Raw genomic sequence first — 22,884 nt, forward strand, 5'->3', positions numbered from 1 at the left:
AGTCTAGTTAACACAGTATTGTAACTTGCTTGAGTCGTGTAACAAAGCTTGAACGCTACAGTCATCAATGGAAGTTAAAACTCCATGGAACTTCTGGGGCTGGTAAGAAGGGCCATCACTGAGAAGTGATCAAAGAAATTCTCCCACAGGAGAAGGAGAAGCTCCTACATTTCATTGGAAAAAGGAAAGCAGTGACTCCAAGCACCGAACTATCATCCTCCACTTCACTGCAAAGAGACACAGAGAGGACGTCAGGTGAAGCCTGAATGACGGAGAAGAGCTCAAAGTGGCGAGCTGAAACAGTGAAGAGGTGCAGCAGAGCTGAACTGAGAGTGTGGAGGGAGAACAGAACAGAAAACAAAGAATCCTGCTGTCCAATTAAAAAAGTACACCTTGATAAAAGATAGGAATCCAATAAAACTCCATCCATCCATTTTCAGCCGCTTACAAACTAGCTTGAAACTCTAAGCCACATTCACACAGCGGCTCTCAGTCTGTACAGTGTTAGCTTCACAGCCTCAGGACCCTTCAGCAGGTGGTCCAGGGCAGCCGACCCAGCTCATCCACCTGCTCAGCGACACATACTGTATGTCGCATGTTAATTCAATTCAATTCAGTTTTATTTATATAGCGCCAAATTATAACAATTGTCATCTGAAGGCACTTAAATAATATAGTCCAATTCAAGCCAATTGGAATTCAATTCATTGTAATCATAGTCCAATGAAATCCAATTAATTAACTTCAAAATAATATAATTCATTCATGTAGAGCCAATTCAAAAACAATATCCTAGCTAAGGAAACCAACAGATTGCACCGAAACTTGTCTTCAGTCCAATCTATCGTCCTGAGCCTGAGGCGACTGTGGAAAGGAACAACTCCCTTTTAACAGGAAGAAACCTCTGGCAGAACCAGAACCAGGAAGAAACCTCTGGCAGAACCAGACTCAGGAAGAAACCTCTAGCAGAACCAGACTCAGGAAGGGTGAACATCCGCCTCGACTAGCTGGGGTTTGAGAAGACAGAGAAGAGGGAAAAGAGGGGGGGAAAACACCATAACACCATTCAAAGGATACCTGTTACAAAGGATACCCATAGCAGCTTAACTATGGGATGTTTCAGGATTACCTGAGCCATCCCTAACTATAAGCTTTGTCAAAAAGGAAAGTTTTAAGCCTAATCTTAAAAGTGGAAAGGGTGTCTGCTTCCCGGACAATTACTGACAGCTGGTTCCACAGAGAGGGGCCTGATAACTGAAGGCTCTACCTCCCATTCTACTTTTAGAAACTCTGGGAACAACAAGTAAACCTGCAGTTTGGGAGCGAAGTGCTCTGTTAGGAAAATATCTTACAATGAGATCTTTAAGATATGATGGAGCTCGGTCATTAAGAGCTTTATATGTGAGAAGAAGAATCTTAAATTCTATTCTGAATTGAACAGGGAGCCGATGAAGAGAAGCTAAAACTGGAGAAACATGTTCTCTCCTGTTAGTTCTCATCAGAAATCTGGCTGCAGCATTTTGGATCAGCTGGAGGTTTTTCAGAAAATATGTGGGACAGCCCAATAATAAGGAATTACAGTAGTCCAATCTTGAAGTAACAAATGCATGAACTAGTTTCTCTGCATCACCCTGAGACAGGATGTTCACAATATTTTAACAATATTACGAAGGTGAAAGAAGGCAGTCCTAGAAACCAGTTTCATATGTGCGTCAAATGATAAATTCTGGTAAAAAATAACTCCAAGGTTCCTCACTGTAGAACTAGAAGCCAAGGAAATACCATCTAGAGTAACTATATAACTAGACAATTTCTCCCTGAAGCGCTCAGGTCCAAAGAGAACAACTTCAGTTTTGTCTGAATTTAAAAGCAGACAGTTCTGAGTCATCCAGCTCTTTATGTCTTTAAGACAGGCTTGTAGTCTGACCAACCTATTGGTTTCATCTGGTTTCATAGATAAGTACAGCTGAGTATCATCAACATAACAATGGAAATTTATGCCATGCTGTCTGATAATGTTACCTAATGGAAGCATGTATAAAGTAAAAAGAATTGGTCCAAGCACAGAACCCTGAGGAACTCCATGACTTACTCCAATGTGTGAGGAAGATTCTTCATTTACAAAAACAAACTGGAATCTATCAGATAAATATGACTTAAACCAGCCTAATGCAGTCCCTTTAATCCCAATAACATGTTCAAGTCTCTGTAACAGAATGCTGTGATCGATCGTATCAAATGCAGCACTGAGATCCAACAGGACAAGCACAGAAACAAGTCCGCTATCAGAGGCTAAGAGGAGATCATTGGTAACTTTCACCAGTGCTGTTTCTGTGCTATGATGCACTCTAAATCCTGACTGAAACTCTTCAAACAGATTATTTCTATGTAAATGATCACAAAGTTGAACTGCAACTAGTTTTTCAAGAACTTTAGACAAAAAAGGGAGATTGGATATAGGTCGATAATTAGCCAACACTTCTGAATCAAGAGTAGGTTTTTTAAGTAAAGGTTTCATTACAGCAACCTTAAAAGTCTGAGGTACATATCCTGTCAACAAAGACAGATTGATCAAATCTAATATGGAAGTGTCAATTAAGGGGAAAACCTCCTTGAACAGTCTGGTTGGGATTGGGTCTAACATACAAGTTGATGGTTTAGAAGAGACTATTGCTGTTGTTAGCTCAGAAAGATCAACTGGGCAGAAGCTGTCTGAATACAAATCAGGTTCTAAAGACACTTCTAAAGCTGCTCTACTTGATGATACATCAGTGATAATAGTGGGAAGGATTCCATTAATCTTCTTTCTGATAGAAACAATTTTATTGATAAAGAATCTCATGAAATCATCACTGCTGAGAGTTAAAGGAATACATGGCTCAACAGAGCTCGGACTCTTTGTCAGCCTGGCTACAGCGCTGAAAAGAAACCTGGGATTATTCTTATTCTCTTCTATCAATAATGAATAATAAGCAGTTCTAGCATTACGAAGTGCTTTCTCATCTCTACTAAATACCAGGCTGTGCACACTCCCGCAGCCGTTTAATCACTTTAATCACAACAAAATCTCATTGGTGGCTGGGATGGAAGATGCCAGCAGAATGTAATGATACATTTCCTGGTTTTATTCCATGTGAATGCTTAAGGGGGGGTATTTTGACCAGCTTTTTATACAGGTATGTCCATACAATCTAAACTGCTTTGTGTCAGCAACAGTGGTTTCACAATAGTGTTCATCATCCAACACATAATATTCTTCGTTTGTTTTTTTCTTCTTGTGCATAGGTGCAAGTGAGTGTGTCCTTCACCAGCCCTCTTTCACAAACTAATCTAACAAGCTTTATTGATTAAAAAACCTTGATTTAGTCAGAGAGGACTAGAATCAACGACAGAGGAACACAAAAGGACAGGACAGATAAAGACAATACACAGAAGACTATGACAGGTGGGATCTTAAAGATCTCATTGTAAGATATTTTCCTAACAGAGCACTTCGCTCCCAAACTGCAGGTTTACTTGTTGTTCCCAGAGTTTCTAAAAGTAGAATGGGAGGCAGAGCCTTCAGTTATCAGGCCCCTCTCTGTGGAATAAGCTGCCAGTAAATGTCCGGGAAGCAGACACCCTTTCCACTCTTAAGATTAGGCTTAAAACTTTCCTTTTTGATAAAGCTCATAGTTAGGGATGGCTCAAGTAATCTTGAAACATCCCATAGTTAAGCTGCTATAGGCTTAGACTACTGGGGGACCTCATCTGTCACACCTTTCCTCACTTTGCTCTTTTTCCCCGTTCAATTTCTCAATTGATTTTATGTACATGTGACATTATTGTGGTTATTAACTTGTGTTTCCCTGTTCCAACAGATATCCTTTGAATGGCGTTATGGTGTTTTTCCCCCCTCTTTTCCCTCTTTTCTGTCTTCTCAAATCCCAGCTGGACGAGGCGGATGGCCACCCTTCCTGGTTCTGGTTCTGCCAGAGGTTTCTTCCTGTTAAAAGGGAGTCGTTCCTTTCCACAGTCGCCTCAGGCACGCTCAGGACGGGAGATTGGACTGAAGACAAGTTTCGGTGCAATCTGTTGGTTTCCTTAGCTAGGATATTATTTTTTGAATTAGATCGATATGAATTAATTGGATTATGATTACAATGAATTGAATTCCAGTTGGCTTAAACTGGACTGTATTATTTAAGTGCCTTGAGATTAAATTTGTTGTAATTTGGCTCTATATAAATAAAGCTGAATTGAGTGTGTGAGGTGTCCTGTGGTGCGAATCGATGAATGTGTGAAAGTTTGCGTTATGGTCTGTAAGTAAAATGATAGATGAACAGCTATTTGGAGATATAAGTTAACATGACAACATTCTTTACATGCAGCTAGAAATCTGCCTCAAAACAATCCAGAATAAACTTGTGTGTCGCATCTATAAAAGCTAGAGACTGGGCTGAAGTTAAGATATCAGCTCCACCTCAAGCTGATCATAAAGCATCCAGTTAGCCTTTACATTTTCAGATAATAACCATTCTTCTAATATATCGCCTTATTGGAAATTGAATCCAAAAGTTTTGGCATAAAGCTAAGGAGGATAAAAGACTGGGCATCACTTGGGAACTCTCCGTTTGAATGTGGTGAGCATCTGAGAAAGTCTGGTAGTACTGGAAGCTTGTTTATTAAGACTGAAGAAACTAAAATGACTTCCAGATTAGCAGAGTTCTCCCAAACACACCTGAAGTTATCGGACGAAGCAGAACAAGAATTAGCAGACCTGCAAATTCAATTAGACAATGTTAATATACAAAAGAGCACAGCTGCTTTTATCAGGTGTAGGAGAACATCATTGAAAATACTTCTTTAACTTAGAAAAACACAACCTGTGAATAACAATCAACAGGCTGGCAATATTTTGAAATGCATTCATGCATGTGCAGGATGACTCTGTCACACAAGTAACCAATCAGTCGCGTGATGGCGTGCGCGTTGGCGTGATGGCTGACTGTGACCCGAGCGGGATGGAAAAAATGTCGGGGCATTAAGAAATGTCTTCACTTTAGAACTGGTATCTATTGCCACTCTGTGATGATGAGGACGGGTGGGGGGGGGTTAGGCCTGCACACAGCAGAGGGGACAGAGCATCTCTTTGGTAGATGCTTCACTTGATGGTAACTTGGCTTTGAATTGGCTTTAAGGGTTATCTTCCACATTGTGAAGGATCTTGGCGCCTTGTTGATTTTGCAGTTCCAAGCGTTCCAGTATCCATGTGTACAGTAACTGAGTGGAACTGATTCATGTGTCTGATCTACACATGTCTCTAATCCAGAAATGCCCCCTCCCATCTGATGCAGACCTGGTTAATCTGGCCAATGATCCTCTTTCTTTTCTAAGCATATAACAGTATCAGTCGCATTCCTCTGGTGAGGCCTTTCAGTCGTCTGGATGGTGGAGTTCCTCAAAGGAATTTCCAACAAGGTGTAAAGGATCCTCTAATTAATAAAGAATACAAATGTCTTCAGAAACATTTCCATGTTTTTTTTGTTGTTTTTTTTCCAAACTATGGAGAAGTCACAGGAATGAAAAAGTTTAAATGCAACAGCTACGTGGCTCCGAGGCAGACACTGTACAGAATTACAAGACTTTAGAGACAGAAGGCCAGTTCACCACAAGCACACATGAAGTGTTCTTATTTATCCACGGTGCTGTTTGCTAAATGAGACAGAAGAACATCTGAGTTTTCATGTAAACCATTTCTTTGGTAAGAGGAGAACAGAGTGTTGCTTCACAAATGAGATTTTACTCATGATCAAGGTATAAAACATTCAGAAGATTTACTTTTGGCTCCCCATCCTCTTCATACACCAACATAAGGAGTTGTTGGCACAGCTGAGGCTCACATTTCCCACAGCCTGTGTGCAGGTTTAACTTCTTTTCAACTGGAGCTTTATCCTAATAACGTGTTCAGATAAATCCGATTCCACCTCATCAGAAACCCAGTTGTGACAGCTGACCGAGGTGCTGGTGGTGAGAAACATCCACTTTACTAACTTCTGTCGTTTGACCTGAATAATGTGGAGATATTTACACTGAAAGTGTGCTCATTTATCCAAACTTATGCAATTCATTGTGTCAACACTGCAAATGTAGTACAACTATGTACAGAACAAATAAAGTTCACAGAGTTTTCCCAGGAGAGCGCAAGGTTTTTCATCATTTTAAGATCAACCGGTGGTCACTTGCAGCTTTCCAGACGGCCGCTCTGCTCTAATAAAATCCTGATTTTATAACAGTGAATTCAGCTGTACTTCCATGCACCATGATCTCCCACAGAGGAGGTTAGAGGCAGCAGAACATCTTCAATCTGTTCTCACACAGTCCACAGCATCATGGAGTCATACATAGGTATTTCAGTCAATAACTGGCCATGTCAAGGTGAGCCCACAGCTGGACTCCGGTGTGCATCTGGCTGCGCTGGCATAAGTCAAACCAGTGTAGTGGAATCAACAGCATCATGAGTAAAAGCCTGCGCTCCTCTGCGCTGGCGTGCCCGTACACATGTGGCAGCTCAGCTTGCAGACTGCAGATCAGCACTGCTGGAATAGAAAAACTAAGACTGAAGCAGTAATACACTCGAACATGTAATCTACTTGCAGACTACATTTTAGTGCAGTTTTGGACTCGTGCACTGCACTGGAACAATAGACATAATGTACTTAAAATATTGGAGCTCATTAGACTTAATCCATTGATGAGATTTCATCTTTTTTTTTTTTTTTTTTAGAAAAAAGAAATTTAAGTCTGCCTGGCTCATTTATAAAAAAAGTCGATGCTGGCATTCATTTAAAAAAAATAAAATCTGTACAATTTTCCACTTTTTTACAGCTTTTCCAACAGTCCCACGTCAGAAGAGATATTTTCGACAGGATGCTGATCCACACCGACACTCCACTCGAGTCCTCTTCTTTGGGGAAGTGGGGAGCCCTGCGAGACTGAAACTGGAGTCCATTTTGGTGCTTTCTGTGTCCACTGGGTCAACTGGAAGCAAACAAAAGTTAAGTAGGTTAAAGGCTCTGGTGAGAAGACTTTACAATTCTGGACAAATGACAAGATTTTCTCAACTGTTCTAAAAAGTGACTATAAAGAAGTGTACACATTATTTACTTACTCAGAGTTCAGTAAAACTGAACATTTCTGAATTGACTTCTCAAAATGCTGTGTGATCTTCATCACAGCCTCAGAGGAAAAAGAATCTATGATCGTGGCTAATGGAAGTCCAACATCAGACAGTGAAAGAGGCTCAAAGACACACTCACAGTCCAGTGTCTAAAGATAACCAGAGACAAAGTTCTGACTGTGTAAGAAGTGGGTTCAGGCAAGGAAATTTGAGATGATCACCCTGCTTCCAATGATCAGCGTGACGCTGGTGCTGATGTGTAAAAACAAACTGAACGGTGTAGACGGAAGCTGAAAAAGCTCAAAACAACTTTAGGAATTCAAACAATTGAGTTGTGCATGCAGACAGAGTGCGTAGGGAGCACTGCTCCAACACTGAACCGACACACACCTGTGAGACTGGTGCTAATGTGAAAGCTGAAATTATAAGCCTGTGACAAGGTGGTCTCTGCTGGGCCACAATGGGTGTATTTGCACGGGGAAAACCCCCCCCCCCGTCGGAGGTACTGTATGTACGTTTCCTTTTGACCAACACGAGAGAAGTTTTCAACGTAAAAACTAGGTGCCTCTGACTCTTTTGAAGTACACCAATCATTTAAAGTGGGAAACTGCCCTTGAGCTCCTGGGGGCCGAGACACTGCCGTTAACATATTTACAGTACACTTGTACTTGTATACACACATATGATGACATCAAAGTCAAAGTCAGCTTTATTGTCAACTTTGTCAAACATACGCAGACATCGGAATTTAAATTTCCTGATTCTCAGTCTCCCTAACAGCACAGTAAGAGTAAAACAGTAAACACTGAATAAAAAAAAACATGCCTTAATATAAGAAAATATTAAAAGAAGAACATCACAGTTTTGCCCAAATAAAAAACTGTCAGGGAAACAGCAACGTGCACACTGGGGCCTTTCAGAACAGATCATTTGACACCGAATGCACATGGGTGGGCCTTATTTATCTAATTATGGGACTTCTCAGGATAATTGGTAGCACCAGATCTTATTTTGGAGTGAATTTATATGCAAACACTACTTTTCAACTTCCTTTATTTTTCTTTGAAATTTTTTCATCATCATTTTTTTCTTTAGCATACCTGCACGGCTCATTGAATGACACATTTTCAGAACCAGGGGGCCACAGCGTTGTGTACCAAGCACCTGATAGTAATGCATCAACATCAAGAAAAGAAAAAACAGCAAGTTTCCCTCCTGCAGGGCTTGGTGATATGGCTGTGACAGTGTGAGCTTAGATGCTAAATAAGAGAACATGCTAAACCAAAGCGATCCTGTATTTTAAGGTTCTTCTAAAAAATACCATTCAATTTTAAAGAAAATGGTCAAATAATTCAGTGATTTTGAATATTTATTTCTACTTGAAACATCCCTCATGCCAAATAGCTGTCACAGGAACTCAAACAGACGAGGAGCCCTTGCAATAACACTGAACTTAAGAATAGAAAAAAATCTTAATTTACATAATGTAGAATACAAAGGAGAGAAAATTCTGTTTTGAACTGATGACAATTTATTGATGACTGTTCCAGTGAATACATTTTAGAGCTTGATGAATTTCCATTTCTAAGCTTTGCTTCATCATTACAAGAGCTAAAAAGTCTGATTCAGCATGGTTCAGTAATAGTGACAAAAGGAATTAACTGTTAAGACCAATCAGGTGAGATGGGTCTGCAGTGCAAGCCTTTCAACAGACCTAACATCCTGGCCTCCAAAAGAAAGTACCACATCCAGAAAGATGCAAATTAGCTCGAGCACAAGCCGAATTACACAATTTTCACAATGAGGTGCTTATAATTGTGTCTAGTAGGGGTGTAACGGCACAGGTAACCCACGGTACGGTCCATACCTTGGTTTTTGGGCCATAGTTTCGGTACGTGTTTTTTTTTTTTTTTTTTTTTTAAATTTCCTCCCAGAATTCTCTTTTTATTTTGCTTGTCAGCTAAAACTGTAAACATCACCAGTATCTCTGGTGTTCTGAATAATTTAACACTTTTCTTTAAAGTTCACAGTTACTAAACAACTTTCAAATGGTAAAATTAAAGTTCTGATGAGGAGCTCAGAAATTCCGACATTCGTGTACAACTTGAACGCACCATTAGTGGCAGCACACAAAAGCCATCCACTCAATGTAAATCAGTCCAACTAACGGAATATTACTCCACTGTTAGCCCAGCCGTCCTGACCAGATACCAGACGGCCCACCGACCATCGGCAATCGCTGAGCGGGCCAGTTCGGGGGCCAGGCCACCGGGAAATGTCCTGGTGCTCCCGATGGCTCGTCTACTGCTCTCAACTCCTCCGCTGGTGCTGGCCATGCCTCTTTGTTTTCTTTTTTCTTCCGTGTGCGAGCTGAACTTTGAACCCGCCTCCAGTTACAACAGTGTGACTGACAGGGGGTGCATGGGTGGAGGCACAACAGTGATTGGACATTAACTCGCGGGGAGGGCTTTTCACCTGCCTGGACAGGCACACACATTGGCCTCTAAAGCATCAGCACAAAATGAATTGCAAAGCTGAAAACCTGCGGTCCATAAGGGTGTATTGTCCCGTGCATAGCGGAGCGAACGGTTCAATATTTTACCGAGTACCGTTGCATCCTTAGTGTCAAGACATCTTCCAATTCAAGAACTGCCGACAGAACTAAATAGATTTATTTAGGTAGTTCATGCAAAATGAATAGACTTACTTTGCATCTTGTAGTCAAAGGTCAGTTCCTCTCCTGCCCGAATAGCACGTGTTGAAAATAAAGCAATTCTCGGAAGTCTCTCATCAATGTTGTCAATGAACACATTGAAAACCTGAAGGTTGGGATTACACTACAAGATAAAAAGCAAAACTGTATAAGGGGCTTTTCATCCACACTCAAGATTATGCTTTCATAGAACAAGTAAAGAAAGAAAAAATTCCAGAAGTTTAAGTCATAGCCAGTGCTAGAAATCTAGATCCTTTAAAAATAATAACATCTAAAGTAGAATACCAAATATAGTCTGGTCTCCAAATAAGGTAGTAAGAAGTTTTGCCTCTGACTTGACTTTGATTTTTCAATCCAAATGACAAAGTATTGATTTCACCTCCTTTGAAAGTCTCAGTGTCGTGACAACGTTGAGCCCAAGTCCGTACTTAGGCTGGCAGAGCGACCTGTCAAAAAGGTGCTGTTAAACAGCAGTGAATGCACCCTCAAAACACTCACACTGTGGTTGACAAAGTGGGAAATGTTTCCAAGGTGAGCTGCATCCACTGTGTACACATCTTCCACATAATCCAGGTCAAAAAGGTATGTAGAGCCCTGGCAGTCATAAAAATGGCCCCTCCTCTCTGCTTCATCGGTTGTGATGATCTGAGGAAAACATGGGATCATTTTAGTCTTGGTCTTTTATATTTCAATTTAGCCAAAGTGTAGACATATGTAGCCCTAGGAAAAAAGCCTAATGAAACACACCAATGATTATAAACAGGAAGGACAAATTCAATAGGTTTGGAGCAGACATTATAAACATTTGTAAGTGGCTTTGGATAAAAGCGTCTGCTAAATACAGAAACATAAAGAGGGAATTGGCTAATCTTAAAATTGTGCATAATTATACATATATCTGTCTGAGAAAGCTGGATAGCTACTGTTGTGTAGGTTCTAGATCAGGACGTTTTTGTCACTGAGGTCAAGTTATTTTGTGAAGCCAGCAGTAATACATAAAGTAAAACCTGCATTTAATTCTAACTTAACATCACTGAAAATATTAAACAATTAAAAAAATATATTGGTTCTGAATTTTGGCTTCATCTATATCCTGATGAGGCAGAAGCTTCCATGCGTGTAGCTCCCCAGTGAGCGAGTGTCACCTCACTGTAGCTACAAGAGAAGGCTCCGACTGTGGTTTTCACATATTGCACATATGGCTGGGAAGAACAGCCTTCCCGATCTGAACCTGACTGGTGTTTTGGTTTTTTTGGACTTCTGTGCTATTCAATAGTCCATTATAAACACCAAGCTTAAGTACAAGGTGATTGATAAGTGTTGTATCATTAGACCTGCAGCCGATATCTTGGTCTTGGAGTGAAGAGCAAGGCAGAGCTTGGTTGTGAGTTACATTCACTGACAGGAAAGACTGCTGGACACTTCAGGGAGTTGTAAGTAACTTACAAGAAGAGGTTAGGGTCATGGAATCCAAATGGACCTAGTTCCAGACCCCCAATGAGGAAGTGGCTTCCTAGCGCTGTGGTCAGAAGGTCTGGTGGTAGACGTGGACAGCCTAGGAAGCTGAAGGACACCTTTCAAGCCTGGTTGTCCCAGGGGTCACCTGAAGGACCTGACAGGTACTAAGTGGTCAAAAGGGTATGTACTGGCAAACCATTTGGTGGCTAAAAAAGTGGGATAGCAGTGCTTGTCCCAGTTTGTACTTATCTGGGTGGACAGAGGGTGGACTTTAAAAGACCTCCTTAATCAGACTAGGATGTCCTCCATTGAGGAGGAAGAGTGAGGGAAGACTTGCACTTCACCTTGGCAGGATTGCTGAGATAGCTGAAAAGCTTCCTGGCCATAAGGCACCTGGGGGCAAATCTTGTCCATCCCTGGATGAAAGCTATGTACAATACCTGTGGAACTGAAGACCAGGACGGTCCTACCAAAGAGTCCATCTATATCATCCGGTGTCCATAGTAAAATTTACTTCAGGGTGTTGGAAAGGTGGCTCTGACTGATTGTCCAACCTAGAAAGAGCAAGGTGGTTTTCGCACAGGTCTTGGAACAGTGTACCAGATCTTCACCCTTGCAGAGTTACTGAGAGGGTCATGGGAGTTTGGCAATCTAATCTACATGCGTTTTGTGGACTTTGACAAGGCTTAGAACCATGCCACTCAAGGGGATCTTCGGGGGGGATCTTCTATCTGGTTTGAGAATCCAAGGATTGCATCTCTGCTTTTTGCAGATGTAGTTCTGTTGGCTTCTTCAAGACATGACCTTCAACGTTCACTTGAGTGATGCGCAGCGCTTAGTGTGATGTGACCAGGATGAAAGTTAGCACCTCCAATTCCAAGGCCAGGTTCTCAACCAGAAAAAGGTGGATTGCACCCCCCAGGTAAGGGATAAGTATCTGATTTAAGTGGAAGTGTTTAAGCATCTTGGAATCTTGTTCACAAATTATGGCAAGTTCATGCAAGAGATGAATAGACGGATTGAGGCTTAATCAGCAGTAATGAGGACGCGGAGCCAAAAGGTAAAGCTTTTGGTTGACTGGTCCATTTTCGTTCCAATCCTCAACTATTGTCGCAAGATTTGGGTATTGACCAAAAGAATAGTGTTGCAGATACAAGTAGTTGAACCAAGTTTCCTTTGGAAGGTGGTGGGTCTCACCCATAGTTAGGATGAGGAGCCTGACCATCCAGAGAGCTTGGAGTAGAACAGTAGAACAGCTGCTTTTCTACATCAAAAGGAGTCAGCTGAGGAGGTTCGGTCTTGCCTCCTGGTCGTCTCACATGTCCAGCTGGGAGGAGACAGGGGCAGACCCAGAAAATTCTGGAGGGATTATATATTCATATATCCCCTCTGGCCTGGGGAAACCTTGAGCTGTGGAGAGATGGATGCCTGGGTTATCCTCCTGGAACTGTTGCCTTTGCAACTAGACAGGACCAGGATGGATGATTAAACTGAATGAAAACTGTAAAAACAGCTTCTAAAACACATCAGCTTTTCACAATTAATTTCTATAATACTGTACTGACTTATAGTCACTTCAATGATTTCTGGGGATAAGCTTACAGAGATAATAAATTAATTAATTAATAATAAAAAAAACACTTGTGCACTACAGTTTTAGCTTGCATATTAGAACCTGCACAGTTTTAGAGGGAATGCACGTGACACATCTGACTGTACTTTTAGCCTAGTATTTTTAGAGCAAAATGGATTTGTGCCATTCACACAGACAAGTGGAATCCAGTCTTGGCAAGATAGATTTACAGTGAATACTTTGTGGCTTGGACTTTAGATTTCTGAGTAAAAATCATGATTTTACAATAGTATGAAAAACCATAGACAAGATAAACTATTGTCTGTTGTTCATAATCTGTAACTACGGTGTTTTTGCATAGGATGGACAAAACATGCAACAAAGCCCCCTTTGTTTAGTATTTTCGATGAAAGTTACATGTTAGCTAATCAAGATTATCTTAGCAAAACAGTAACAGATCTATTAAGCAGTGAAATTTGTAAAGAAAAAGACTTCATGTTTAAAGTTTGCTTCAGATATGCTCAAATTACATTTATAATTAGAGTTTTTAAAGAATCTGCCTCTGTAATCCCAATCCCCTGGTTCACATGTCAGATGTTTTCCCAATATTATAAATCAAATGGAAACAGGAAATTGCTTATCAGATGGCACGATAAAATATGTTAGCATGAACAATCAGAAAATTTGTATGGGACTTTGCCATCTTTAAGTTCACTGACAAGTACAACCAGACAGCCAGACTTTAAATACGTTCAAGCTATATTTAGAAATTAGGCAATAAACACAGGGATACCTGCTTTCAGCTTCTATGCTTCACATGTCTGGAACAAACTCCCAGAAAGCCTCAGATCAACTGAAACACTCAGTGGATTTAAGTCCAGGTTGAAGACACATCTATTTTCAGCTGCTTTTGAATAAGCTTGAGTTTCAAAACGGAATATTTTAACTACTGATTTTATCTTTCATATATATAATTTTTTCTGATTTTATCTATTGTTCTTATTTCTTTCTTTTGTTTAAATTTTAAATCATGCTTTTTATTTCTTCTGTTTTAATGTCTCTGTAAAGCACTTTGAATCACCTTGTCGTTGAATTGTGCTATACAAATAAACTTGCCTTGCCTTTCTGGCCACTAATAAGATTTTTGTAACTCATTTGAAATACCATGTCCCATTCATAACAACTGAAGCCATGTTGAAGATTTTGCCAAAAACAGTGACACTTATAGTGTTCTACTGAAACTGTCACAACTCTAATATATCTCTTTGCAATATCTTTCCATAGCAGATCTATAACTGATACAGAATATGCATGAGCTAGTTTTGGTTTCAAAGTATACGACAAATATGATCCATCCTGCAGAGAGAGCTGTTCTGTATGACTAAAAGACAGAAAGTGCATGGATCCCAGGCTGTGCTGCAAAGAGTGACACTCCATCTCCCCCTCTGGTTCATGCAAGCTATCAAGCGGCTGTTAATGATGGCTGAAGGAGTAGAACCACTCACTCCCAAACATTTCCACTAGTTGGAAAAAAGCCAAAGTTGAAAGTTTGGTCATTTTCCAAAGTACACGGAAAGAAAGGATAAAAAATAGACCATCCAACAGGTGTGGAAGAGGAAGGTCATCCAACACACAAGCGCTTGCAAAGCAGGTCTACCTGCGGAGGCAGTACTCATTATATCACATCTACGAGATCACCTCTCATAATTCTTTGTCGAGGTAATGTTGTCTTGCAGTAAACACCTGCCACCACTTACAAGAGCTGACATTTCTACAACAGTCTTAGAGAGGACCAATGAAATAGTAAGCTTGGATAGTGTTCGGTGGAAAAACTACCCAATCCAGTTCAAGTATTTTGTTCAAATATGTCCGATATCAGTTATCAAACAGCCGGTTTTTAAACAGAAGCTCCAATATATCCAATCTGTGACGTAATTAAATCCTAATTACTTTTAATGTGGCACGCCATGCACTTATGTATTATGGAAAATCTTTTCATCAACATGAAATGAACTGAACCCAGTACAACAAAAATAAACAGTTTGACCATGTCTCACCTCCCCCACATACTCCATGACAAATGTGTTCTTCTTGATGTGCTGCATTGTGCGGACACCCCAGCCTCGGCCGTTCTCGGTCTTAAAGATGCACAAATCGAACTGAATACCTTTTTGCACTACTCTGTTGGGACAATCAGGCCCACAGTTGCACCGGGAGTTGCACTCATATATGGGCTGTCCTGGTCGGATCCGTACCTGACCCCTGTCGTTGTAGGCCATACGGTGCAGGGAGGCTCCTGGGCAGCAGCCATTGACTGGCTCCTCTAAACAGTTCTTACAATCACAACCTACAGCCATCTCATTCAGTACGATGCCTGGGCCAACTTTGTAGTTGTTGATGTAGGTAAAGTTTTTTGGAGGGCCCTCCAAGTCCACTTCATTTGTGACGAAAATGCGACCCGGGTGATTGCGAGTGTCATTCAAGTGGTCCTCCCAGCGCTGCAGACTCCGACGGAGTTTGGCTTTCTGAACAAGGAACGAGGCAACCTCCTTATCCAACCTTTTAGGAATGCCGCGTCTCTTGTGGCGCTTTAGCTCCTGATCCAAGTCCATATGGAACAGTTTCATCAATTTTGGACATTTGAGGTTCCTCTTGGGTTCCCAGGTATTATCAGATTCAGGGAAGCCCTTCCACTTCACCAAGTATAGCTCCTCTCCCTGAAACACAACAAGTTTAGTTGGAAAAGATTGTTTTCTTTCCAAATGCAAATCATTCATGCACACCAAGACCAGTGGTTACAGCTCCCGACCAATCTGTAATGATGACTTTGTGCACCGATATCAATAATGCCTTTAACATATCCACAACGTTGATAGACAAGTGGAAAGCACCATACAAATCATTAGGACCTTAACTGATTAAACTCCAAAAGCAGCTTGTAACAAATGTTGCAGATATTTGCCTTCTCACAGGCAAGCTGTCTGAAACATATCCAAAGTTGCCAGCAAAATTATTCAAGGCCTGTTGCGTGGGGAATCCATAATCATTACTGGGCTGTTAAAGGCTGACTGTGACTAACAGTAAAAACAAACAAAAAAAAAAGGATACTTAAGTGTTCAGATATTAAACAGCAGACTGTAAAATTCTACAGGTTCATTTAACTCAACACCAGTAAAAAAGTGTAGGGACTGCTGGTGAAATAACTAAAGACACACACAGATCTATAAGAGGCCAAAACGGATTCAGGAGGTAGACTGGTAAATGTGAACATAAAACCTGTTTTAGAATGATACCGCACACCCTACAGCAGTGTCACACTGTAACACTGATTAGTAACACCTATGCAAGTTCATGAAAAGGAAATCCATGTCGTATAAAGCAGTGCTGTCACACACAAGAGAAGATACATGTGATGTGTAAATTTTGCCTCACCAAAAATGTAATACTTTGCTAATAAAATCAATTTCCCACTGAACCCAGTAATTCCTCCTGCAGGTTCTGGTTGATAAACTTTATCGGTACATATATCGAACTTTTGAATTTCAGAACTGTTTTAACTGTGAGGCAACAGGGTATGGAATATCTTTAAATGGTCTTTGCTTCAACATAAGCTGTTTTCACACATTTTCCAGAGATGTTAACGAGGGGTTTCACATTCGAACGCAAACATTGGCAGATGAACACCACATAAAATAGCTGTTCCATGCATGTATTGGTTTATCTTTTTAAGTTAAGTATAAACATGTATTCCACTTAACCCCCCCTTCCAATTGTATGAAGGTCTGAAATTGTCTTATTTAGACTCTTCCACTGGGCACAGTCAGCTATAGCAGGTCTCTTGTCAAAGACTTGTGCAAACGTTAGCTCATTTCCTGCAGCTTCTATAACTTAGCTGTTAAAAACATTAGTGGCCTGCAGGGTAATGATGTAATAACCAAAGCAATTTACCATGCGTGATAATAGTGATTTCATACCTTAGTCTTCTTGTAGTCACAGAGGAATTCCACCTCGTACTCATTGACGTTGGCTCGGTTCACTCCGAGCTGTTTGCAGTGAAGCTTCTCGCTTCGACACAGGGCCTCCAACTCATCCCAGGTCATCTTACAAGGCACGCTGCAATCTGACACATCAAATCACTTGTGCACTGAGGCTAAACCAACGCCCACCAAAGTCTGCCCCTTTTTACCAGCACAGCCCTTGGCTGAAAAGCAATGAAACGTGGCCCACATTGTATGGAACATTGTGCATTGTATGGAAGTTCAGGTTAATACAGCGGACAACGTTGAGCCATTTATCTCCACATGAGATTTTGGTAAATGGACTTGTACTTTTCCAGTCTAACTGACCACTCAAAGCGCTTCTAACACTACACGCCACATTCACCCACTCACACTCATTAAGTCTACCATATGGTCTTTCTATTCCAACCATTCATACACACAACGTGGGGCTCGGTGTCTTGCCCAGGGATGCTGTGACATGTAGCCCGGGGAGGCCGGAGTCGAACCACCGACCTTCCTTACTGGGCGACTGCTCTTCCTCCTCAAAGCCCGGTAGCCGCCCCGGGCTACCTTTGAGGTTTCTTACAGCCAAAGGCTAAAGCAGACGGACTGGGAAGCTGTTGACTCTCCAAAGTGCAAAACAAGCATCTGCTAAATGCGCGAGATTGAAAGACGACTTACCTTCATCTGGTTTGACAGAAAAACGACAACCGCAATATAACCGACAATTAAAGCGGTTCTTTGGAGATTTACAATCGTAGTAAAAGCAACATATGCGTGTAAAACCACATATTCAAGCATCTAAACATGTTCGAAGTTCTGCATGGCGCGTGCTGCTAACGTTATCTGGTACCGCTCTGCCCGCCTGTCGCCACAAGGCAGTCTTCAAAATCATCTTTACGAACTGATTACGACGTGCCGCACTAATGCATACAACATGCTTCTAACGTAATCAAAGTTACTTTGTATTCACAAACAGGGGCTTTTCACACAATAGAGACTCCATTAAAGAGCCCAAGAACGTTGAACAACAAACTCATCTTCTGAAGTCACCATTAACACAAAAGCGCCGCTCGCGTTAATAATATATGCAACAAACGACAGGAGAGCATACGAATTTAAGGTCTTTAAAAACTTTACACTACGCAAGTTCACCGCAGTGCATTAAAGAATAACTGAAAATAATCACCAAAAAAAAGACAAACTCATATATTACCTTTCAAATTTTCCGCCATGTTTCCCACACAACCGCCAAAATAGGAGGAACTACATTGAGCCAAGAGTCCTCCGGCACAGTCAGGGCGTAATAGCTGCTGATTGGACGAGTCATCTGTCAGCCCTCTCATTGGCTCAAAAGCAGATCGGCGGGTGGGTCAACCGACAATGAGCTGGTTCGAAACCTATGGTACAAAACAAACCAAAAAAGCCGACAGATGAGAAGTAAAAGCTTATTGGTCGATCCATGGAAACGTCAGCACGCAACAGCGGAACAATTATCCGCCATTACGGGCAAGAACATTTGAAAACGAAAACAAAAAAAGACTTTCAAAACATTGTGTCCGAGTTATGAAATCATAGATTATGCTACAAAAAAGGAGAAAATCGTGTGAGATGGTGAAAACATAAGTAAGGGGATATATACAGCGGAAGAGTAAATATAACGAGACTATTGTTTTTTTAACTTTATTTCACAAATCCTTTTAGACAAATGGAATACTGTACCGAATAGGAATTATTAACATTTTACTTATTTATTTGTATTTGAACTTTGTTTGATAAGGTAAAGGAGACTTTTCAAATATAAAAACTCCTCAGGTTGTTGTCCTGGCCATGATCGTCAGAAGTCAGCTCTGCTAAAATACCACAATGAAACACATCTCAGATTATCTAGCTGGCAAATGTTCTGAGGTAACAAAAAATAGATACACATACATAAGCACAAATTATGTATTCATTACACAAAGAAGGCTAACATGTGGGAACTTTGTATAAAAAATACTGTCTTTTTAGGGAATATCTTGTAATATACATCAACTTGATGCACCCTGGACACATCATCAGTGATGTTACCTGGGGTCTTTCAAACATCATACACTCTCACCCAGGCGACCCAGCTGGGGTTGATCGGGCCCTAACTTGTCTCAAGGTAGCGCTACCCCACTCACGGTTCTCCTCTCCTTATCCACAGCCACCTTGAGGCAAATTTGAAATTTTAAAGTAACGCTCGGGTCTGATTTCTTCAATGCACGACTAACTTGTTCTGGAAGTGGATTTGATGATGTATGAAATTTGGCCAAAATAACAAAATTAATAGCAAAATATTGTTAATTATTCATCAAATTAGAGTAGTTGAAAATACCAAAAAAACGGATTTATTTGAGTTATAGTAGTTAATATAGTTCCTTCTTTTTTATTGATCCACGTGAAAATCACACACAAAATATCCTCACAGGCGCCTGGCCCCCCGGTGGTCCTGACGAGTACAAAGCAGGCATGGATCAGTGGAAGGATTGAATTCAATGTGTGAAATCTGGAAAAAAAATGTGAATAAAAGTTTTTTAATTTCGTGTGGTAGCACATATTTGTAGGGTGAATTTATCCACCGTTTGTCTTATCTTAAACTCTATGCTTAATTTTCTGTCATCAAGGGCTGTCTATTCATGATTGATAAGCATTATTTTTTCTGGCAACAAATGCACTTCTGATGAAGGATTTGTTAAAGTTTTTGTCAAAGACTGAGATGCTCTCAATAGTAAATCTATACTTGGATAAGGATCCATTGATGTCCAAACCTGAACTGCAATGAGATAGTGACAGATGATGGTGCATTAGTCATAGTATTGTGTTTTAGTTGGGAGACAGAAACATTATATTTCTATTTAAAGTCTTCATATTAATGAAAAGTCCTTCAGAGTCAAATAGTTATCTTACAAGAAAAATATCTCAGTTAAACAAAATTTCAAATACTAATGACATTTCTATCTGTGATGTTATTGTACCATAAGAAGCATTTGTATGGTAAATTAACATTTTGAGTTATAAATCTTTTGATCGTCTTCATCAAGCAATTAATTTTCATTCATCTTTCTTTTATCCTCATGTGTTATTACAAATTCCAGATATTCAGGCCTATGATTTTTGTTCAATAATTTTTTTTTTGCTATACTGCATATCTCTGTGGCTACAGTATATTATAAAGCAATGATTTAGCTTTTTCTGTTCTTTAGAGTACTTTTTTGTGTGCCTGAAATCACCACCAATAAAAAAAATCTCACAATTAAACACAAAGTTTGCATTTCGTTTTGTGTCAGTGTATGAAAATATCTCTTTCAATGACCCGTTCGGATCTTCAGTGAAAACTTAAATCACTTGTCAAGTTCACCCTACCATCTTAGTTTGGACGGGACCTCAAAGCTCTGCCTTCATTTTCTTGCCGCCATTCAGTACGTTTAAACAATGCAGCCAGCTTCACATGGAAATGTTCTGTGGTCATCTGAAATGAATAGCATGCATCTTATATCAACCTGGGCCCAGGTTCCCAGAGCCCAGAGGATAGTATTTATATCTGAGGGTAATGTTCCAGGAAGACTTCAACGCTGGACTCTGGGAGTTGTGTCCCTAAGAGAGACAATTTAGCTCTTCGTGGCTGAACTTCAGACACATAAAAGTATCGCAGAAATAATTTGACACTTTAAAATAGATTTTTTTGTTCTCTTTTTTTTGCCATTTAGCACTAGCTAACAGCTTAAATAATGAAGCTGATGTACAAATATCCAGGCACTTATTGCTGTTATTTACCAAAAGATTACTCTTACTGTGGTTAACTGACGCGTTCTGGTTGAACAGTTATGTTCTGTAATTCAGAAAGCCAGCAGCTGTGTGTATGAGGTATATTAAGAGGCTTTTGTCATTGCAACAAAGCTGCTGAACATTATCTGTGCCCGGTCCTATGACAACTCTCATCCATGTACCGCTGTCGGTATGTTAAAGTTGCATGTGTAAATTATTGCCATGTTTTTGGTAAAGATGGAACTCCAAGTACAATTATTTAATATGATGCTAATGCATACCAAACGTTTAAACAACATTATAGAATTATACATGTGCATTATGAGTTTTGCTGTTTCCCTCTCATGTTTGGTCCAGTACTGCTGGTACTGATAACTTAGACAGCCAGAGTGCTTAACAGTTTAACTTGCAGTATCAACCGAGTAACTCTATCAATATACATAGAGAAAACATGAGTGTTGGTATGACTGGAAGAATAGAAAGAATAGAAAAGAATTCTGGCTCAGGATCTGACTCACATTTAAAATGTTTTTGCACGCTTCCATTGGAGACAGTTGCTTTCTGTTCAGCAAACTGTCTTCATCCCCAGCTTTGCTCAGCAGTTGCATTGATAGGGAGAAGTATTCTCAAGCAGTGCTGAGTGAGTTACTTCCAAAACGTTATATATTTCATATTACAAGTTACTTGCATTCAAAAGTAATACATTTCTTTACAATATTACCTTCTGTTTAGAGTAAAAAGTTACTTATTACTTTCTAGTTACTGTCACCAAAAATAAACATTTAGGACAAGGCATTACAAAATAAAGGTGTGCAATATTTCCCTTATTCTCAGACACTGAGACACAAATCTCTAGACTCCTAACTTTATATATTTCCATTCATATTTTTCTTAGTTAGGGCTTTGTTCATTACCATCCACAGTCTCATTTATGAATATTGTAAAACATGGAGATGTATTATTGTTTTACTTAACTTTTAAAGTATTCTGAGATGATGTGACACTAACAACCATGAAAATCCCTCTGCAAACACAACTGAATTAACAAATTAAAACAATTTTTAATCATTGAATCACCTCTTAGACCACCTGTAGTGTCTCATCTTAAAGGACAACTCCGTTTTTTTAAAAAACCTTTTTTAAACTGTTCTCACCGAGAACAGTTTGGCGAAAGTCGGCGTCCTTCGAAAGCTATTTAGAAAACTTACGATCTGCGTATATCCATATAATGGAGTGAACGGGGCAGGGACGATGCAGCCTCTAAATAAGGCATTATCTGTCTTTATTTCACCAATACTTTAAGAAGAATGAATGAACGAACGTGTACTATAGCTCTGTTAGCTCATAGCTGCTGTTATGTGGAGAAATCCAACTTTTGTTGTTTAGATTTGCTCGCGCCGTCATCTTCAGTCTGTTTGCTAGCAAGAGGTCGTTTAGGCCATATACATAAATAATTCATAATGTCTATGGTTTAGCCTTTAGCTTAAGGTTGCTGTGCACTCTCTCCAGGTGTTTCTTGAGGTTACTTGTACTATCTTTAGCCGTAGTGCACCTTATTGTAAGGTTTTTATCCATTTCTGTGACAAATTCATAATAGTGCGAGTATAACCACTTAGAGAACGTTGAATGATCAGTTATTGTTGCCATCTTGCCGTCTTCTACTGTTGATTTAAAACCGTCTTCTTCTCCTCTTTATTTACAGATGTTGCAACTGGGTTGTTTTTTCCAAAACCCCCACCTGTGCGACAGCTCAGATTGTAACGCGTAATCGTAATCCACCCTCTTGTCCAAATGTGGTGAAACTCAAGAAAGCTGTTATAATTGGCTTTGATCTTAGACATTATAAATTCATATTCTGTATTTTCCTAAATAACCTATGTTCCTAGCTGGTACTTTTCCACTCTGCTCATACTGCACAACAGATGACCTTAAATGGTCCAAGACCTTAGAAGGACATAAACAACTGGGTCAGATAAAACATCTCTATTAGGGCAGATAGGTCTGGTACATTAGATCCACGCCTAAAACAGCACTCACACACACACACACACATTGTTTATCACATCCAAAGAACACAACAAGGACAGCAGCTGGCCTGAGCATGTCACCCAAAACTGGCCAATTATACAAGTGTGAAAACAACTTCTGTGAGATAAAGCTGAATATAAATATGACATGTTTCCGGATAACG

The 22,884-nt window shown here is 40.1% G+C and overlaps 1 protein-coding gene across 2 annotated transcripts in view; it reads right to left on the reverse strand.

The window, feature by feature from the left end:
• The window catches only part of LOC140271971 (histone-lysine N-methyltransferase SUV39H1-like), a 39,405-nt gene extending 21,223 nt beyond the window's left edge, over positions 1 to 18,182 (reverse strand). Inside the window, exons 1-6 of one of the 2 annotated variants that reach the window (XR_011907874.1) lie at positions 18,121 to 18,182; positions 16,878 to 17,023; positions 14,961 to 15,620; positions 10,371 to 10,517; positions 9,867 to 9,996; positions 6,274 to 7,020 (exon numbers count right to left, since the gene is read on the reverse strand). Coding sequence is in view for 1 of the 2 variants with exons in the window: in XM_072367268.1 (XP_072223369.1) it covers positions 6,887 to 7,020; positions 9,867 to 9,996; positions 10,371 to 10,517; positions 14,961 to 15,620; positions 16,878 to 17,023; positions 18,121 to 18,139 (1,236 nt within the window). In the remaining variant the exon portion in view is untranslated. Of the gene's footprint in view, positions 1 to 6,083; positions 7,021 to 9,866; positions 9,997 to 10,370; positions 10,518 to 14,960; positions 15,621 to 16,877; positions 17,024 to 18,120 lie in introns of those variants that run through there. The other variant, XM_072367268.1, reaches the window with a different exon arrangement.
• Positions 18,183 to 22,884: the final 4,702 nt, after the last annotated feature.

This window comes from Leuresthes tenuis, unplaced genomic scaffold, assembly GCF_036924035.1.
Source record: "Leuresthes tenuis unplaced genomic scaffold, fLeuTen1.0.hap1 SCAF_16, whole genome shotgun sequence".
Taxonomy (NCBI): domain Eukaryota; kingdom Metazoa; phylum Chordata; class Actinopteri; order Atheriniformes; family Atherinopsidae; genus Leuresthes; species Leuresthes tenuis.